This window comes from Onychomys torridus, chromosome 4 (genome assembly GCF_903995425.1).
Source record: "Onychomys torridus chromosome 4, mOncTor1.1, whole genome shotgun sequence".
NCBI lineage: Eukaryota > Metazoa > Chordata > Mammalia > Rodentia > Cricetidae > Onychomys > Onychomys torridus.
In genome coordinates this window covers 136,204,071-136,218,986 of record NC_050446.1, presented here as the reverse complement: position 1 = coordinate 136,218,986, position 14,916 = coordinate 136,204,071, and the positions used below count along the sequence as shown (strand labels likewise).

The 14,916-nt window shown below is 50.8% G+C and overlaps 1 protein-coding gene across 1 annotated transcript in view; it reads right to left on the bottom strand.

Moving 5' to 3' along the window:
* Nucleotides 1-203: 203 nt before the first annotated feature.
* The window catches only part of Ntsr1 (neurotensin receptor 1), a 46,757-nt gene continuing 32,044 nt past the window's right edge, over nt 204-14,916 (bottom strand). Inside the window, exons 2-4 of the mRNA XM_036183067.1 lie at nt 5,316-5,529; nt 1,787-1,877; nt 204-745 (exon numbers count right to left, since the gene is read on the bottom strand). Coding sequence (XP_036038960.1) covers nt 496-745; nt 1,787-1,877; nt 5,316-5,529 — 555 coding nt within the window. The 3' untranslated portion in view covers nt 204-495. The remainder of the gene's footprint in view (nt 746-1,786; nt 1,878-5,315; nt 5,530-14,916) is intronic.

The following is a 14,916-nucleotide window of genomic DNA, read 5'->3' as shown; positions in this document are numbered from 1 at the left end:
TGGAGGCAGGAGGAAGCTGACATGGAGCCTATGCCTATGGACTTGGAGCCCAAGTCCAGCTTCAGTCACTGCCTGGCGCAGCTGGTGTGGCCCCACAGTGCTGTGATGACTGCAATAGCTCATCTTCCCGAGAGCCCAGGAGGTGCTTTCATTTCTTCTTTCTAAACATCCATTAGTCTGGGAACAAAGGAGGCTATCCTTAGTGAGTGCTAATTTCTTCTTGTTAGAGGCCTTTTGGGGATCAGGAAGAGAAGCAGCCTGTGTTCTCATTTTTTTAAATTGGAGGTAGGAGAGGGATAGGAGCAAGAACAGAGGATTGAGGAAGAGGGGGCAGAGGAAGAAAAGAAAGAGAAACTGGAAAGACAGAAGCTTCCAGGTGGAGGGTGCCCCAGCCTCACTGGCACGGTTTAGACTGGCCACTAGTTGGCCCTGTGGAGGCCTAGGAAGGTGTTGCCCTGAGCAGAGGCTGAGGCCTCCTCCCAGCCTCCTCAGGGCCTAGTACAGGGTCTCCCGAGTGGCGCTGGTGGAGAAGCCATGGTTGCTGGACATGCTGTTCGGCTTCCTAGAGAATGTTGGCCTCTTCTTCCGGTGCCGCCACCCAGGACACAGGCAGGCCAGCGTGGACAGGAAGACCTGGCGGAAGTTGGCAGAGACCAGGTTGTAGAGGATGGGGTTGATGGCAGAGCTGATGTAGAAGAGAGCGTTGGTCAGCATATAGAAGTAGTGGTAGAAGTCAAAGAGGAACCTGTGGGAGGACAGCTGTGTGACCCCAATAGCCCTCAGCTCCTCAGGGAGCAGACATGGGCAGCATGGTAGCCTGGGTTACCAAAGCATCCCTAAGGGCCTTTTTCCTAGGGTATGTGATGGATCTGGCTTTGACTGTAGCCCCACTTGGGCATGGCTTCTCCACTTTGCCCCACTTCCCTCAGCAGCACATCTTAATTGTCCATAGAGTCCTGTTCAGAGGCTCATTGTCCTAAGGCTTCAGGGCCCACTGGTTCCTCACCATATAACAAACATAGGAACCACTAGAGCTCCTGATGCCCATGTGTGTTGTGTCTACTCCTGAGGATCTTAATCCCTACCCCCAAGCATCCCTGAGCTTCAGAAGCCTTCACGGGGATGTTCCTGTGCTCACTAATATCTCCCTGTGAGCAGAAACTATGTCTTGTCCACTGAGCCTATTAACCTAAGGTGCTGTTTGTTACTCATATATCTGGTAGCCCTGTTTTGGGTACAGAAAGAGTTCACAGAGCAGGCCTGCCCAGTGGCTGGCCCTCAGATGGCATCCATCAGCTGACTCATTTGTACAAATGGGGTTCATGCTGGTCACCTTCTTTCCCTCTAGGAGCCTGACTCAGGGTTAGCAGATGAGGCCTCTTTGACCATTCTCTCCTCTAAGAACCTGGACATCGAGTCTCCACAAGTTGCCCAGTTAACAACATTCACAAGTGGCTTGCAGCTAGGAGTTGACTCTATCTGTCTCCCCTGACTTTGCCTCTTTCCTTTTGTTGTGACAAGTTACAGCACTGTGTAAGTCTCTTGAGCCCTCAAGTCCAATCCTGGGGTGGCTGTGACCCAAAGGACCTTCAGGTCTGACACAAATGTCTCATGCATGACCTTGAGGATCTGCTGCCTGCTCTGACCTCTGGGCTGTAGCCATCCTTATGCAGCCATCCTCCCTGGAGCCATAGGCTCACAACAGCCCCACCTCATTCCAGACTGGCTTGTGGGTGGTGGGGCTCATTGGTAGCCCTGCCCCGTCCGTTGTAGTCCAAGTACTCACGCAGTCCACTGTTCATCTGAGATATAGCAGAACATGAGGCGTCGAATGTGGTAAGGCAGCCAGCAGACCACAAAGGCGATGACAACAGCACCTGCAAGAGTCCTTGGTCTCAGAAATGTGGAGAGCCACAAGAGACAAGATGACATTCTGAGATCATGGACCTTTTTTCCTCCCTTCCTTCCTCCTTCCTTCCTTCCTTCCTTCCTTCCTTCCTTCCTCCCTCTCTCCCTCCCTCCTTCCTTCCTTCTTTCCTCCTTCCCTTCCTCCCTCCCCCCTCCCTCCCTCCCTCCTTCCTTCCCTCCTCCCTCCCTCCCTTCCTCCTTCCTTCCTTCCTTCGTTCCTTTCTTCCCTCCCTCCCTCCCTCCCTTCCTCCTCCCTCCCTCCCCCCCTCCTTCCTTCCCTCCCTCCCTCCCTCCCCCCCTCCTTCCTTCCCTCCTCCCTCCCTCCCTCCCTCCCTCCCCCCTCCTTCCTTTCCCTCCTCCCTCCCTCCCTCCCTCCTTCCTTTCCTCCTCCCTCCCTCCCTCCCTCCCTCCCTCCTTCCTTCCTTCTTTCCTTCCTTCCTCCCTCCCTTCCCCCTCCCTCCCTCCCTTCCTCCCTCCCTCCCTCCCTCCTTCCTTTCTATCTTTTTATTTTCTTCTTTTTTCTTTTGGTAGTAAAAAAACACCTGGTATAGCAAGTGTGTCTGTAACCCAGTGCTAGGGGACTGCAGACCAATGCAGAGACATGTGGATACCTCACACTGGCAGGCAAGCCAGCACAGCGGAACCAGTGAGTCCCAGGTTCAGTGAGAGATACCATTTCAAAAGAGACATCAAAAGAGGAAGACATCTGATGTCAACCTCTGGCTTCCACACACATGTGCACATACACACAACCACACAAAGCAAACATGCAGAACAATCAAAGAGATGCAAGAACGTTAGATGTTGCAGCTACTGTGATAAACAGCAATCACAAAAATAGAACTACAATTAACACATGATCCAGAACACCTATTTCTGGGAATCAATTTGAAAGAATCGAAAAAAATCCTTGTACCCCATGTTCACGATAGTATCATTCCTAACCGATCACAGAAGTAGAAGAGACCTGGGAGCCTGTGGACAGACAGGTGGAGCTGCTGCCATGTCCTGTCTGTGGTCATGTGGTCCATGCACACAACAGGAATGTGTACTTCTGAAACATGAAGTGAGTACTGTACCACGGAATATTATTCAGTATTTAATAGGCAGGAGATTCTAATCTAACATATGCTCTAACACAGACAAGCGTGGAAGATGTTTTGTATATCAAGACACATTAGCCACCAACTCTTATATGATTCTGTTTATACAAGGTTCCCCCAGGAGTCAGACCCCCAGGATGGGCGGAGGGACAGAAGAGGGGTCCTGCACACAGGTGGTGAGGTGCAATTACTACTTAGCAGTGTGAGTTGCTTAATGTCCCACGCTGAGCATCTAACAATGATTATGGTTAAATATTTTATGCTATGCACTTTTGGTATAAAATTAAAAAAACAAAAAATGAACTTGGGAAAGCTCCCTGAAAACAGAGGATGTGGGACCCTGAGGGGCAGCACAGTGGTCTGAGCATCAGGATGGCCCTGCCCTTGACCTGACATTTGGGGGGAGCTTTGGTGTGTTGGCCTCAGTATTCTTATCTATACAATGTGAGCTATCAAGGTTTTCAGTTTTGTTCCATTGAGGGTGCAGACCCCCAAAGTTAACGGAAGCAGAGTTGGGGTACCTTGGAGTCCTAGCAGGGGCTTAGTAATTGTCTCCCCTTCAATTCTGATGTCTGCCCTGGGTGAACTGGCTCCCAGTGGGTGTGATCAGAAGGATGGAATAGCTGGATAGTCATACAGCAACATACGATCTCAGAACAGTGTAGCATGATGGTGTAAGTGGACCCTCAGACAGAGTGGGTCTGAGATATTGGGTATACCCTTGCCAGCTAGTCACTCACTGACAATGGGCGGGCAGATTAGCTGGAACCTCAAGGCCAGGAAAAGGCAGAGCTAATTGTAAGCTTTGGTGGGCAGTGACAGGCTCTTGGGACTGGGCATTTGAGTTATCAAGCTAAGCAAGCCTACCTTGGTACTGTGGAGGACATACAGCAGCAACTATGAGGGTAGTTGCCTGTTTCAGGCCGGAGCAGAAGCACCAGGCAGCAAGGCTGAGATGGGCCACTGAGGCTGGGCTGGACTACCCACCAAGGGTACAGAGGCAGGGTCATCTGGACCCTGTGGAGAAGACCCCTAGGTCCCCAGAGAACCCCTGGAACAGACGCTCTGGTGAAGGACACTGATTTAGGCATCTCTGGTCCTCCTTTTCTATCTGCCTTCTGAGCAGCTCTCCTGTGGTCCTCACAGTCACTGTGGCACATAGTTGCAGCTTCCCCCCTCTCTGCCAAGACCCTGTCCTACTCCACTGCAGCCGATATGGAGGAAAGACAGAGATGGAGGAGGCTGTGACCAGCAGTGATTTAGTCACCGTGAGAGGTGAGGCTGGAAGGTGCCATTTCCAAGGCAGCACTAGCAGAGAGGGAGTGCCTGTCATCTGTAGGGATCTCCCAGGACCTCTTTGGGTTTCTCAGTCAAGAGGGCTGACAGGTGGCCCCAGAAAAGCTCTGTTAGACAGCAATGGGCAAGGGCCACCTGAGCATGTCTATGTGCTCTGCTCTCTCTGTCCTCTTTGTCTGACCTGCCTGCACTGAAGTCCTGCCTTGTAGGGACTTGGTAGAGAACCATTTTTTTTCTGTCACAGTATGTAGAGTTCCTCCTAGCTGGGACAGCCTTGAAAGTGAGCAGTTACTAGAAAGGTCAAATCTGGGGCCTTACTAGGGCATCTGTGAGGAATGCCACCTAGACCCACTCAGAGCTGGTGCTCTAAGGTGCTGGCCTGGGGGACTCCGTGCTGCCCTGTGCTTTGCACCTGGAGCTGCTGGGAAAGGGGCAGGACCAGGAAGGAGCCATAGTCATAGCAAAATGCAAGACATGGGTCTGGAGAGTAAAAAGACTTTTGTCCCAAGTCTTTCCCATCCATCACACCTGATGACTGTTTCCTAAGATTGCATCAGCTGCAGGATTCAGGCCTACCCACTCTGCTCAGCATTGTTGCTAAGCACTGTCTGACCACTCAGCCTTTGCTTGGCATGCCTTCTGCTTACAACTCTGTTACCAGGACCTTCTAGTCCTGAATAGCTAGATGTTGCCTCCAATGAGATCCTCAGCTGCCAAGTCTGGTCATGTGACATCACTTGTGAGTATGCCTGGGGTGTACTTGCTTACTTGGAAGAGCCTTGATTTCCAGCAAGAAAGCTGACCCATGTCTGTGAAAAAGACTTCAAGCTCAAAGTTGACACCCAGCCTCTGGTTGATTGAGTGAAGGTATGAGGGAGTAAAGAGGACAGAATGCTGCTGCTGAGCATGGACCCACATTCTATCCTGTGCCTTTACCCTTGGCTCTGGGCTGAGCCCCACATTGAGCCCTACAGCAATGTCTGCTCCCCAGGGTCTGAGGTTACGTACGTAAGACGAGGACTCCATGGCGTAGGGCCTGGACACGACCAGGCTCGATGGACATGCTGAATGTGCTGTGCTGTAAACTGTTCTGGGTTCCCACAGTGCACACCCGGCCCTGCTCGTTGGCCTGCTGTACCATGACTGTCAGTTTGTTGGCAATCACAGTGTTTAGGATGGAGATGACCAGCATGGGGAACACAAAGGACATGAAGGTGTTAACCTGCAAAGAGCAAAAGGCAGCCATTACTCCCAGACATAGACCTTGTTTATCCACAGACCTGGGGACTATCATGCTAGTGTGCTCAGAGCTGGAGTTAGGAGGTACTTCATAAGTTAGGAAGGCCTGTAGCTTGAGTTTTTCTCTCTGGGTCTCACCAAGCCCTGGCAGTCCCATAGCCCACTTATAAAATAAACATACAGACACTAATATTATTTAAACTGCTCGGCCATTAGCTCAGGCCTACCATTGTCTAGCTCTTACTCTTATACCCAGCCCATTTCTGTTAATCTATATGTTGCCATGTGTTCCGTGGCTTTACCTGTTGCCTTTACATGATGCTCCCTGGATGGCAGGCTGTTGCCTTTACATGATGCTCCCTGGATGGCAGGCTGGCGTCTCTTCCCCTCCGCCTTCCTGTTCTCTCAATTCTCCTCTCTGTTTGTCCTGCCTATCCTGTACTTCCCACCTGGCTACTGGCCAATCTTTTATTTACCAATCAATCATCCACAGCACAAGCCCTCCCCTGGAACTCCTCCTCAAGCTCAGCTCCCACTCCAACCTGCTTGGAAATGATCAACATAGCCTCTGCTCCTGGGACTGGGTAAAACCCTAGGTGTTCTGACAAGGTTCTGGGCTCTGAGTCCTGAGTCTGGGAATATCGTGTCCAGGACTCTAGATCTTAGCATGGTCTGTTCAGTGAGGCTGAGTCCTTGGCTCCCATTCTGCATGCAAACTGTTCATACTGATGCCTCCATACATTCTCCCACCCACCTGGTGCCTCTCAGAGGTCTGAAGAAGTATAGCCCTACTCATCAGTCCAGGCTTTCTACATAACTCTACATTTGGGGAAACTAAATCTCTGAGGTTCTTGTGGCCAATAACTCAGAAGAGGCTGGACATGGATTTGTTTTCTGACCTGTATCAGTTCAGCCTGGCTTCTTCAGCAATGTCCAGCTGACCCTTGGAGCCACACAAATGTGGACATGTCCTAATTGAAACACATAGAGAACATGGCCAGCACAAAGCTCGTGACTTGTGGTGAAGACAGCCATGACCAGATCCTGGAAAAGGGGAGTGGCCACCCAAAGTGCTGGAGTTGACTGGACTCCCTTTGCCTCTTTTGGACTTGGGTGCAGCAGCATCTGTGAAGGCCTTGCCTCCACTCCCAGGTTGCCACAGACAGTCACTGGGAGGGGCTAGGAAAGAAGCTGTCCAAGTTGCTATTTTCACAAAGCTCTGCTCAACAGCCAGGGTACAAACCATTCAAGGGAAGGTATTTTTGTATGTTCTTGGTCAACACCTGCTGTGGATATCGCTCTGTATAAATAAAATGCTGTTTGGCCAGTGGCCAGGTAGGAAGTATAGGCGGGACAAGAGAGAAGAGAATTCTGGGAAGTGGAAGGCTGGGGGAGAGAGATTGCCAGCCACCGCCATGACAAACAACATGTAAAGACACCGGTAAGCCACAAGCCATGTGGCAAAGTATAGATTAATAGAAATGGGCTAATTTAAGATAGAAGTAGATAACAAGAAGCCTGCCACAGCCATACAGTTTGTAAGCACTATAAGTTTTTGTGTGTTTACTTGGTTGGTTCTGAGCGTCTATGGGCCTGGCGGGTGAAAGAGATTTGTCCTGACTGTGGGCCAGGCAGGAAAACTCTAACTACAAACACCATCTCCCTCTTGGGCCCTGTGTGCCCTCTCCAAGCTATATCCCCTCTGACCTTGAGAACAGAGTATCTGCTCCCCAGGTTCAGGGGCCAGAGCTGCTCCTGCCATGTTCTTAGCTCAGTCCATTGGAAGCCCATGGAGGGTAGGCAAGAAGTTTTCTGCTTGCTCTGGGCACAGCTGTGCCCCATCCCAGGAGACACACTAATCCAATTCCTGGTGAGTTGTGGTGGAATTAAACACACGGAATGTATTCAACACAGATTTTAAATGTCAAAACATTTAAAATACCACACCTCGCTGAACACAGGCAGCAGACAGCTACCTCTGGGACCAGACAGAGCCAGAGCAGAGCAGGATTGGCTCTAGGCTCTCACTGGCCCCCATGCTCCTAACCCTAAGGTTCCCAGGCTGAGCCCTTTTCTGACCTTTGCCAGGTGGGGCCCAGCCTCCAAACTGTCTGCCTCCAACTTGCAGGGGCATCCCAGTCCTGTCCACACAGGATAGACTTGAGAAACATTTATGGCCTCTGCCAGTTTGAGGATCATGGTGAGTTCACAGTAGGATGTCTCAGTGCCATCCCACCTAACCAGATGCACCCACAGCCTCTTCCAATGTGCCTATCCAAATCAGCTCTGGGTGTCCTAGGGGACATGACAGGAGCTGACCTAAGACTACCCTGATCTGTGACTCTAAGCAGTGGAGAGGGACACAGCCAATAGCAGGAAATCAGGAGGGGCAGCAGTGTTAGTAATCTGCTGTGGGAAGGGCTGTCTCATCACAGCTGGAATGTGTAAATGCTGGGAAGAGGCCAGACTCATTGTTGCTGGTCTTTGGGAGGCATAGCACATACAGTGTCTCTGCCTCCCTTTCTCTGTGTGTGTCTTCCCTGGTTATCTCTCTCTTTGTTTTTCTCCTTCTGTTTTAGACATGTGTACTAACTCTTATGGATGGCAGGACCTACCTTTAGTGTCTTAAGGCCAGCTAGGTACTGGGCCACCCTGCACCACCACCTTATTGGTCATGCTTGTTAAGCTGGGTTGGGACCCTGGGAAGGATAGTGGACTCAAGGGCATGCCAGCTTCTGGTGTCCTTGCACCCTGGCTGTTACTATCTCACTCAGTTCTGGATTGGAAATGCAGGGAGTTAGCTCCAGAAAGTGGCAGAACACATGGGAGTTGGGTGCTGGAAGTTGCGGTGTAGACTTGGACCTTAGACAGACAGGAGGAGTCCTATGTCATTGGGCAGCTTTGACCTCAATCAAGTCCCAGTCAGATTCCAGGTTTAAGTTTTCTTATTGAAAGAGTGACCAAAAGTGCCTCCACTACTGGGTGCCTTCAGTAGTACCTAGAATTACCATAGGGTGGGCAAAGGGAGCAAGCTGAGGGTTCTTGTCAGGAAGCTAGGGTGGTTTCTATGAGGAATAGGGGCAGAGCCGCTGCTCTCCCTAAATCTATATTTTTGTGCAGGAGGAGGAAGGCAGAATAGAGGGTAGAGAAGAAAAAAGAAACAGTAGTCAGGGATGGTGAGTCTAAACTTGTACAAAGATGATGTAGTGGGGAGATATATAGTCTGTCTGTCAACAGATGAGGATACAAGCAGCTGGTAGAGTGTACCCCTGACTCAGGCCACCAAGAGGTTGCCTTGGCCCCTCATCTGCATTTCCCCTGCAGAATAATCCTGAGGCTGCCCCACCCCCTAGTTAAGCCCATTGTGTTTAGATGCATCAAGCAGCCCACAGGGGATGGGAAGGGGCTGAAGGGGCTGCAAAGTCTAAGAGCTTCTAAAGACAGAGGGTGAGGTATGAGAAGTTTCCTGGGTAGTCCTTCCCTGTGTGGTGACCATCAGGACCAGCCAGGCTGGCCTGGCACGAGTCTGTCTCCTCTGTACAGGTGGCTGAGCCCCAGCCAGGACAGGTTCAGCAATGGTCTAGCCTGGGACAGACTGCAGCTAGAAGACAGTCTTTGAAGGCTAGCACTAGTAGGTTCCTATGCCTTACATTTCCTGGCTTCCCTTCTCCAGCTCTGCTGAGACCAGGGATGATGGTATAATGCACATCAGAAGAACCTGATATCAAAGTTGTCAGTGCAGCCTTCTCTGAAATAACAAAAACAGAATGATTCAAATACCTGCCACCAAGGCAGCTGGCCAGTCCCTAAGCATCTGCTCCCTGGGGCACTGGTTGGTAACAGGTGCCCCAAGGTAACAGCTTATGGAGAGAGCAAAGAAAGCAAAGGGAAACATGGTGGCTCCCCAAGTTCCTGAACAGCTTGGCACTGCAGAAAACCTGACCAATCTGTACAGAGGCTGGCAGTACACGCTTCAGGTGTCCTTTTAGAATTGGAGCTGAAATAACTGGCTCACCACACAGACTGGACATGTCTAGTACCTTACAGAAGATGCCCTGTGTGAACAAGGACCCCCATGTCACACCAATGCCATCACTTATTCCCAGGTCTGGGAAATATTAGGGACAAAAGAAGCCTGCATCTGGTGATCTATTCTCATTTCACAGGTGGGCAGCTGGGGCTCAGAAAACAAGAGGAGGGTCTCTTAAAGTGACACAGCCCAAAATTCTACAGGAGTTAGAGTGACTGCACAGCATTTGTTCTCAGAGCAGGGTTGTGGAAGAAGACAAAGAAGCCATCATCTCGGAGTCCCCACAGGATACTTGAGAGCTGGGTTCTAGTCAAGTGGCTAACAGGGAGGAGAGGGCTTAAGGGATAAGGAAATTGCTGGAGCAGCTTCTTCTAGAATGAGTGCCCAAAGAGTGGCAGGCCCAGGATGCCATGTTGTCTCAGTCTCTGCTGGAACCCCTGTTACCTTTGCAGGTATCTGAGAGTGGTGGCTTTGACCCAGACAAGCTCTAGGTGTACCAGGACTGGAAATTAAAGCTTCAGGATTTGAAGCTCAGAAGGGAGACAAAGAGGCAGACCAGACCCCAGCCAGATGAAGTACAAGTTCTTCATCTTCATGAGTGAGTGTGCTGAGTACATCCCTCTACTTTCCAGGTAGGACCTCTTTGGGCAGCTACCAGATTAGGGAGCATCCAGTACAAAGGCTGGGAGTCCTTGGACCCCTCTTGGAAAGCTCCTGTTCACTTACTTCCTTTGCCCCCACCCCACTTCTGGGCCCCCATACTTTTCTGGTTTGGAATTCTTGGAAGAGGCTGGACCCCAGAGTCCAGTTGGGAGATTTGTGGGGTAGTTCTTAGAGCCTACATGGGAGGTCAGAACCACGGACAGCACCTACCTATGCCAAGAAGGCTTCTGACCAGCGTGTGTGTGGGCAGCATCCGGTTGCTCCCAGCAGATGGCACGCACCACCCTCCCACCTCTCTGTGTACTGGCCACCTTCAATGCGCTGTCCAGAGGCACAGAGGCCACTGCCTGATTGTGGACTTGGCAACAGAAAACCTTGAACATCCACATCCTGTCAGTGCCCGGCTGTGCTAGAGGCCTGGCACCAGTTTGGCTGTCAGGAGACCACTAACTCAGCCTGGAGGCCTCAATTGGATTACGGAAATGGCTTTCTCAACAGCGCTGCCCTTGTCCCCACCTGTGCCAGACCCAAGTGACTGGGGAGGGCTCAGCACAGCAGGGTGGGTGCAGGGCAACCTGGGTCCAGAACCTTCAGCACAGCTGGTGGTGTGGGGCTTGTTTACTGGGTGGAGGGCAGAAACACATGACAAGACGCTTCAGTGTTTCTAGCTCCTCTCAAAACTGGCCCCAAGAGATCTGTATAGGGGAGGAACTCTTCAGGGCAGGGCAGACTGACATCTATCTGCCATGCCTTCAAATATATGTCAGCCAAAAAGCCCATTGGAATGTTCAAATCTGTAGGCCATCCACTGAGTAGCAACAAATGACTTCAAGATCCCTGACAAGTTCAGTGGCAGAGCAGTCCAGAGCAGGTGGGCTGGGTACTGCTGGGCTCATACACCTTCCTCTGTATCCAACATAGTGGAGCAGGAAAGGGCTTGTGCCTAAGCCTCACTTTATACCAGCAGTCAGAAAAGCAGTGTGTGGCTGAAATGAGTCCATGACTCTGTCCATGTCAGCTAGGACAATAGCATTTCCTCTCATGGATAACCATGTCCTGAAAAGCAGCTTCCACTTGCTAAGATGCATCTGCTGTGTTCCTATTTCAAAAACCCAAGCCAATTCAATCAGCTTTGCTGATATGCCTTTTGTTTGCATTTTCCTAAGATGCAGGGTGCTAATTTGACACTGAAGGATTAAACATTGGGCCAAGTGCTCAACACAGTGCATTTAGAGCCCTTGACAAAGGTTGAGTCATCCAAGAAAGTTCTCTGTTCCATGCCAGGAAAGCCTGGGACTCATGGACATTAGCTTTATATTTCCAGTGATCATGCAAAGCTTTATGCTGGGCTTGAGAGGGAGGCTCTGCAAGGCTGGGACAAGGCTGGCTGCTGGGGTTCAGTGGTTGTAAGCAGGACGTACAATGCATCTCAGAGTGTACTTTTAGTGTGAGGCGTACAGGTCACACAGCCCCCTGCCCGCCCCTATGCACCAGCCGCCACGCCATCCCATTCTCATTGCAGCTGAATCTTCAGCCCTACAATTTGCTGTGTGCTTTCTTGCCATGTAATTGTGCAGGAAATATCCTGCCTGCTCCTCCCAATTTCTAATTACCACCTATTGCCAAAGCTGGCCACCACACTTCCCCATGGACATCTGGCTCTTGAACATCGGCGTCCCAGTGGGATTAGTGCTCTGTCCCTGCTCAATAAATCTGATTATGTCGAATATAGAAGGGAGTGTCCTCACCCACAGGAAGAGGATTTAGAGATGGCCATTGTGAGGGAAGAGGTTGGTAGAGGGCTTTCATTCCCCCACACAGAGCCTCAGGCATGTCAGAGGACTCACCTATAACTGTGCAAAACTAGGCCTTTTCCTGGGTGACCAGGCTCTGGGTCACCTCTGGCTAGGAGACACTTTGCCTCAAGGCAGCTCTCTGCTGGGTAGGACTGTGGGGCATCTGAGGGCAGGCAGAAGTAAGTGCTCCTTAGAAATGGCAGCAGATGGCTAGTTGGTAAAGTACTTGCCTTTTTAAAAAAATTCTTCTCTCGTACAATATATCCTGACCCCAGCCTCCCCTCCCTCCACTCCTCCCAGTCACTCCATCCTCCACCTCTTCTCTCGCTCAGATCCACTGCTCATTCATTTCTCTTCAGGTATATGACTGTAATCCTAACACTAGGGAGGTGGTGACTGGGGACTGGGACTTGCTGGCCAGCTATCTGGCCAATTGGTAAGCTTTAGATTCAGTGAGAGGCCATCTTAAGAAATAATGTGGACAGTGATAGAGGAAGACACTGGACATCAACCATTAGCCTCCACACCCATGCACACACCCTCTCTCAACACAACACACATACACACACTCACTCCTCGTCCCCCACATCTGAGGCTGGAAGGCTGGAAGATGAGGAAACTAAACAGTGGCTCAAATGCTGCCCAGTGAGAAGGAGGGTGGGAAAAGAACTCTGTTAAAGACCGCCCTTCCCTCCCAGTCTAGAAGCTCTCACTATGTCCCATTACCTCACTAGGTTTTACATTGTTTGCCCTTGACAGCCACATGGGGCTTTTCTTTACAATAACAAAGAGGCTTTTTTGTTTTATGAATGGCACAGCTTGCAAAGTCACACTCTCCAGAGTGTTTGTGAATCAGAAGCTGTGGATATAAATGCTTTGATTTTCTTTCTAGATAGGGGAGAAGGTTGGGAAGAGGAAGGACTGCCAGAGTTGAACTTATCAAGTGACCCTGAATTCCTTCTTGCCTCACTGTGGCCCTGCCATCCCTCATGCGGGCAAGGATGGGCCAGATAATCCTAAGCTGTCTGGCCCTGACCATTGTCCTCATGATCCCCGGCGAGCTCTAAAGTCACAGACAACTGAAAGGCTGAGCTACCCTCTGAGGACAAGGTAGACCTGGCATGCTGCTGCTTCTCCTGCTCTGTCTGCTTCTATAGAAGGAGAGAGATTGGCACCGGGCTTTACCCACCCATTGCCAGGCCATGAGTCGACCTTCTGAGTATTGAAAACCAGGGCCTTGGGGAACCTCCCATAGGCTCACAGCTCTCTCACAGTCTCAAATTAGCCTGCCAGCCTTGATGTCCTTCCACAGGAATGCAGAGGGAGCCTTGGCCATTTCAGGGACTGTTGCTATGCTGCACAGACCGACCCTAGCAGTCAGGTGGTTGCTGATTATTGTTCCAAGCTGGGAGCAGGTTGTGTTGCTGGCTGTAGACCAGAGGAGGTGCAACCTGGCTCTTTCTGGAAATTCCAGAACTTATGGCTGTGCCCCTCATTTCTTCCCTGGAACTCCATTCTACACACCCTCTGGCACTGTCTAAAGCATTACATGTCCCCAAGCTCACTTTATCTAAGGCTCATAGTCACTTATAAAAAACCTGATGTTTGCAAGATGTCTCACTTGCAGAAGTTGGGGGACACCAGCAGTGAGAGGGAGGAGGCCTTGGCTGGAGGCAGAGGTGGGCTCAAGGTTGTGTGAAGGCTTGTTTTTGGAGAACTTAACACTTGTCTGTGGGCTGGGATCCTGTGGGCCAGGAAAGGTTGACAGGGGCAGGAGTCCTGGGTGGAGAAACAGGGAATTGACATAGCTGTGTATATATTTGCTCAGCAGAACCTGGGACAGGAGTCAAGGATGTCAGCCTATGTTGGATACAGCTGGAGAGGGACCAGGGCTATGGCTGGACCTGATGATGGGTCATTGTGGTGGGGCACCTGAAAGGGCTTCTTATTCTCACTCTCAGCAAGGACCCAGTGCTGGACATGGCATGGGAGCCTTGCAGAGTACTTGCGGAGCCAGGACTCCACAACCCAAGCTCTCAGGCAGGGTTGCATTGCACTGACTTTTCCAGTTCTGCCGTGGCTTGGGACCACTGCCACTGTGCCCACAAAGCAAAGAAGCCTGACTGAGTTAAGGTGAAGTGGGTCATCTTTGTCTGTAACTTGACAGTAGGAACCATTTGAATCCTGCCCTGAGGTCCTCCCTCCCCATCCTCCTCTGTCCTGGAGCAGGAGTCCACAGATAACCTGCTGTAAAGGGCCAGAGTGGGTGATTTTGCTTTGTGGGCCAGATGATCTCTGTCACAACTGCTCAGCTTGGCTATTACCACCCAAACTATCCACAAGCATGTGAATGAACTCTGGGCCGTGTGCCAATGAAACTTCACTTTCAGCAGTCAATCAGGGTCTCAGCTTGCTGACTCCTGCCTGAAAGACCCATGCTTATGGTCATGGAACACACACTGAGTGGCGGTCATGTCACAGTCCATTTGAGAAGAATGGGCACTAACATAACTATTGGGACTGTATTCCCACACCAGTGCCGGTGTATAGAAGGAGCAAGAGGAGGAACCAAAACATGTGTTTGAGTATGAGAAACAAGATGCCGCCTAGAGGCAGCTGAACACCATCTGCCACTGTCCTCTGTCCTCCCCACCATAAACCTTTGGCTGTGGTTTCCAGTTCTAGGATAGCCAATGGGCCTAGGCTGATGGTGTGTGTGGCTGATGACCTGTCCTATTCCTAGGGACTCTGAAGTGAGAAACCATCTATCTCCTAGGCTTTTTTACTTCACATCCAAAATGGTTTAAAACAACCCCAAGAATCGTCTATACTTGGCAGAGGCAAGAACTCTTTCATGGCTTAATCTAGCCTGCTGCTGCCA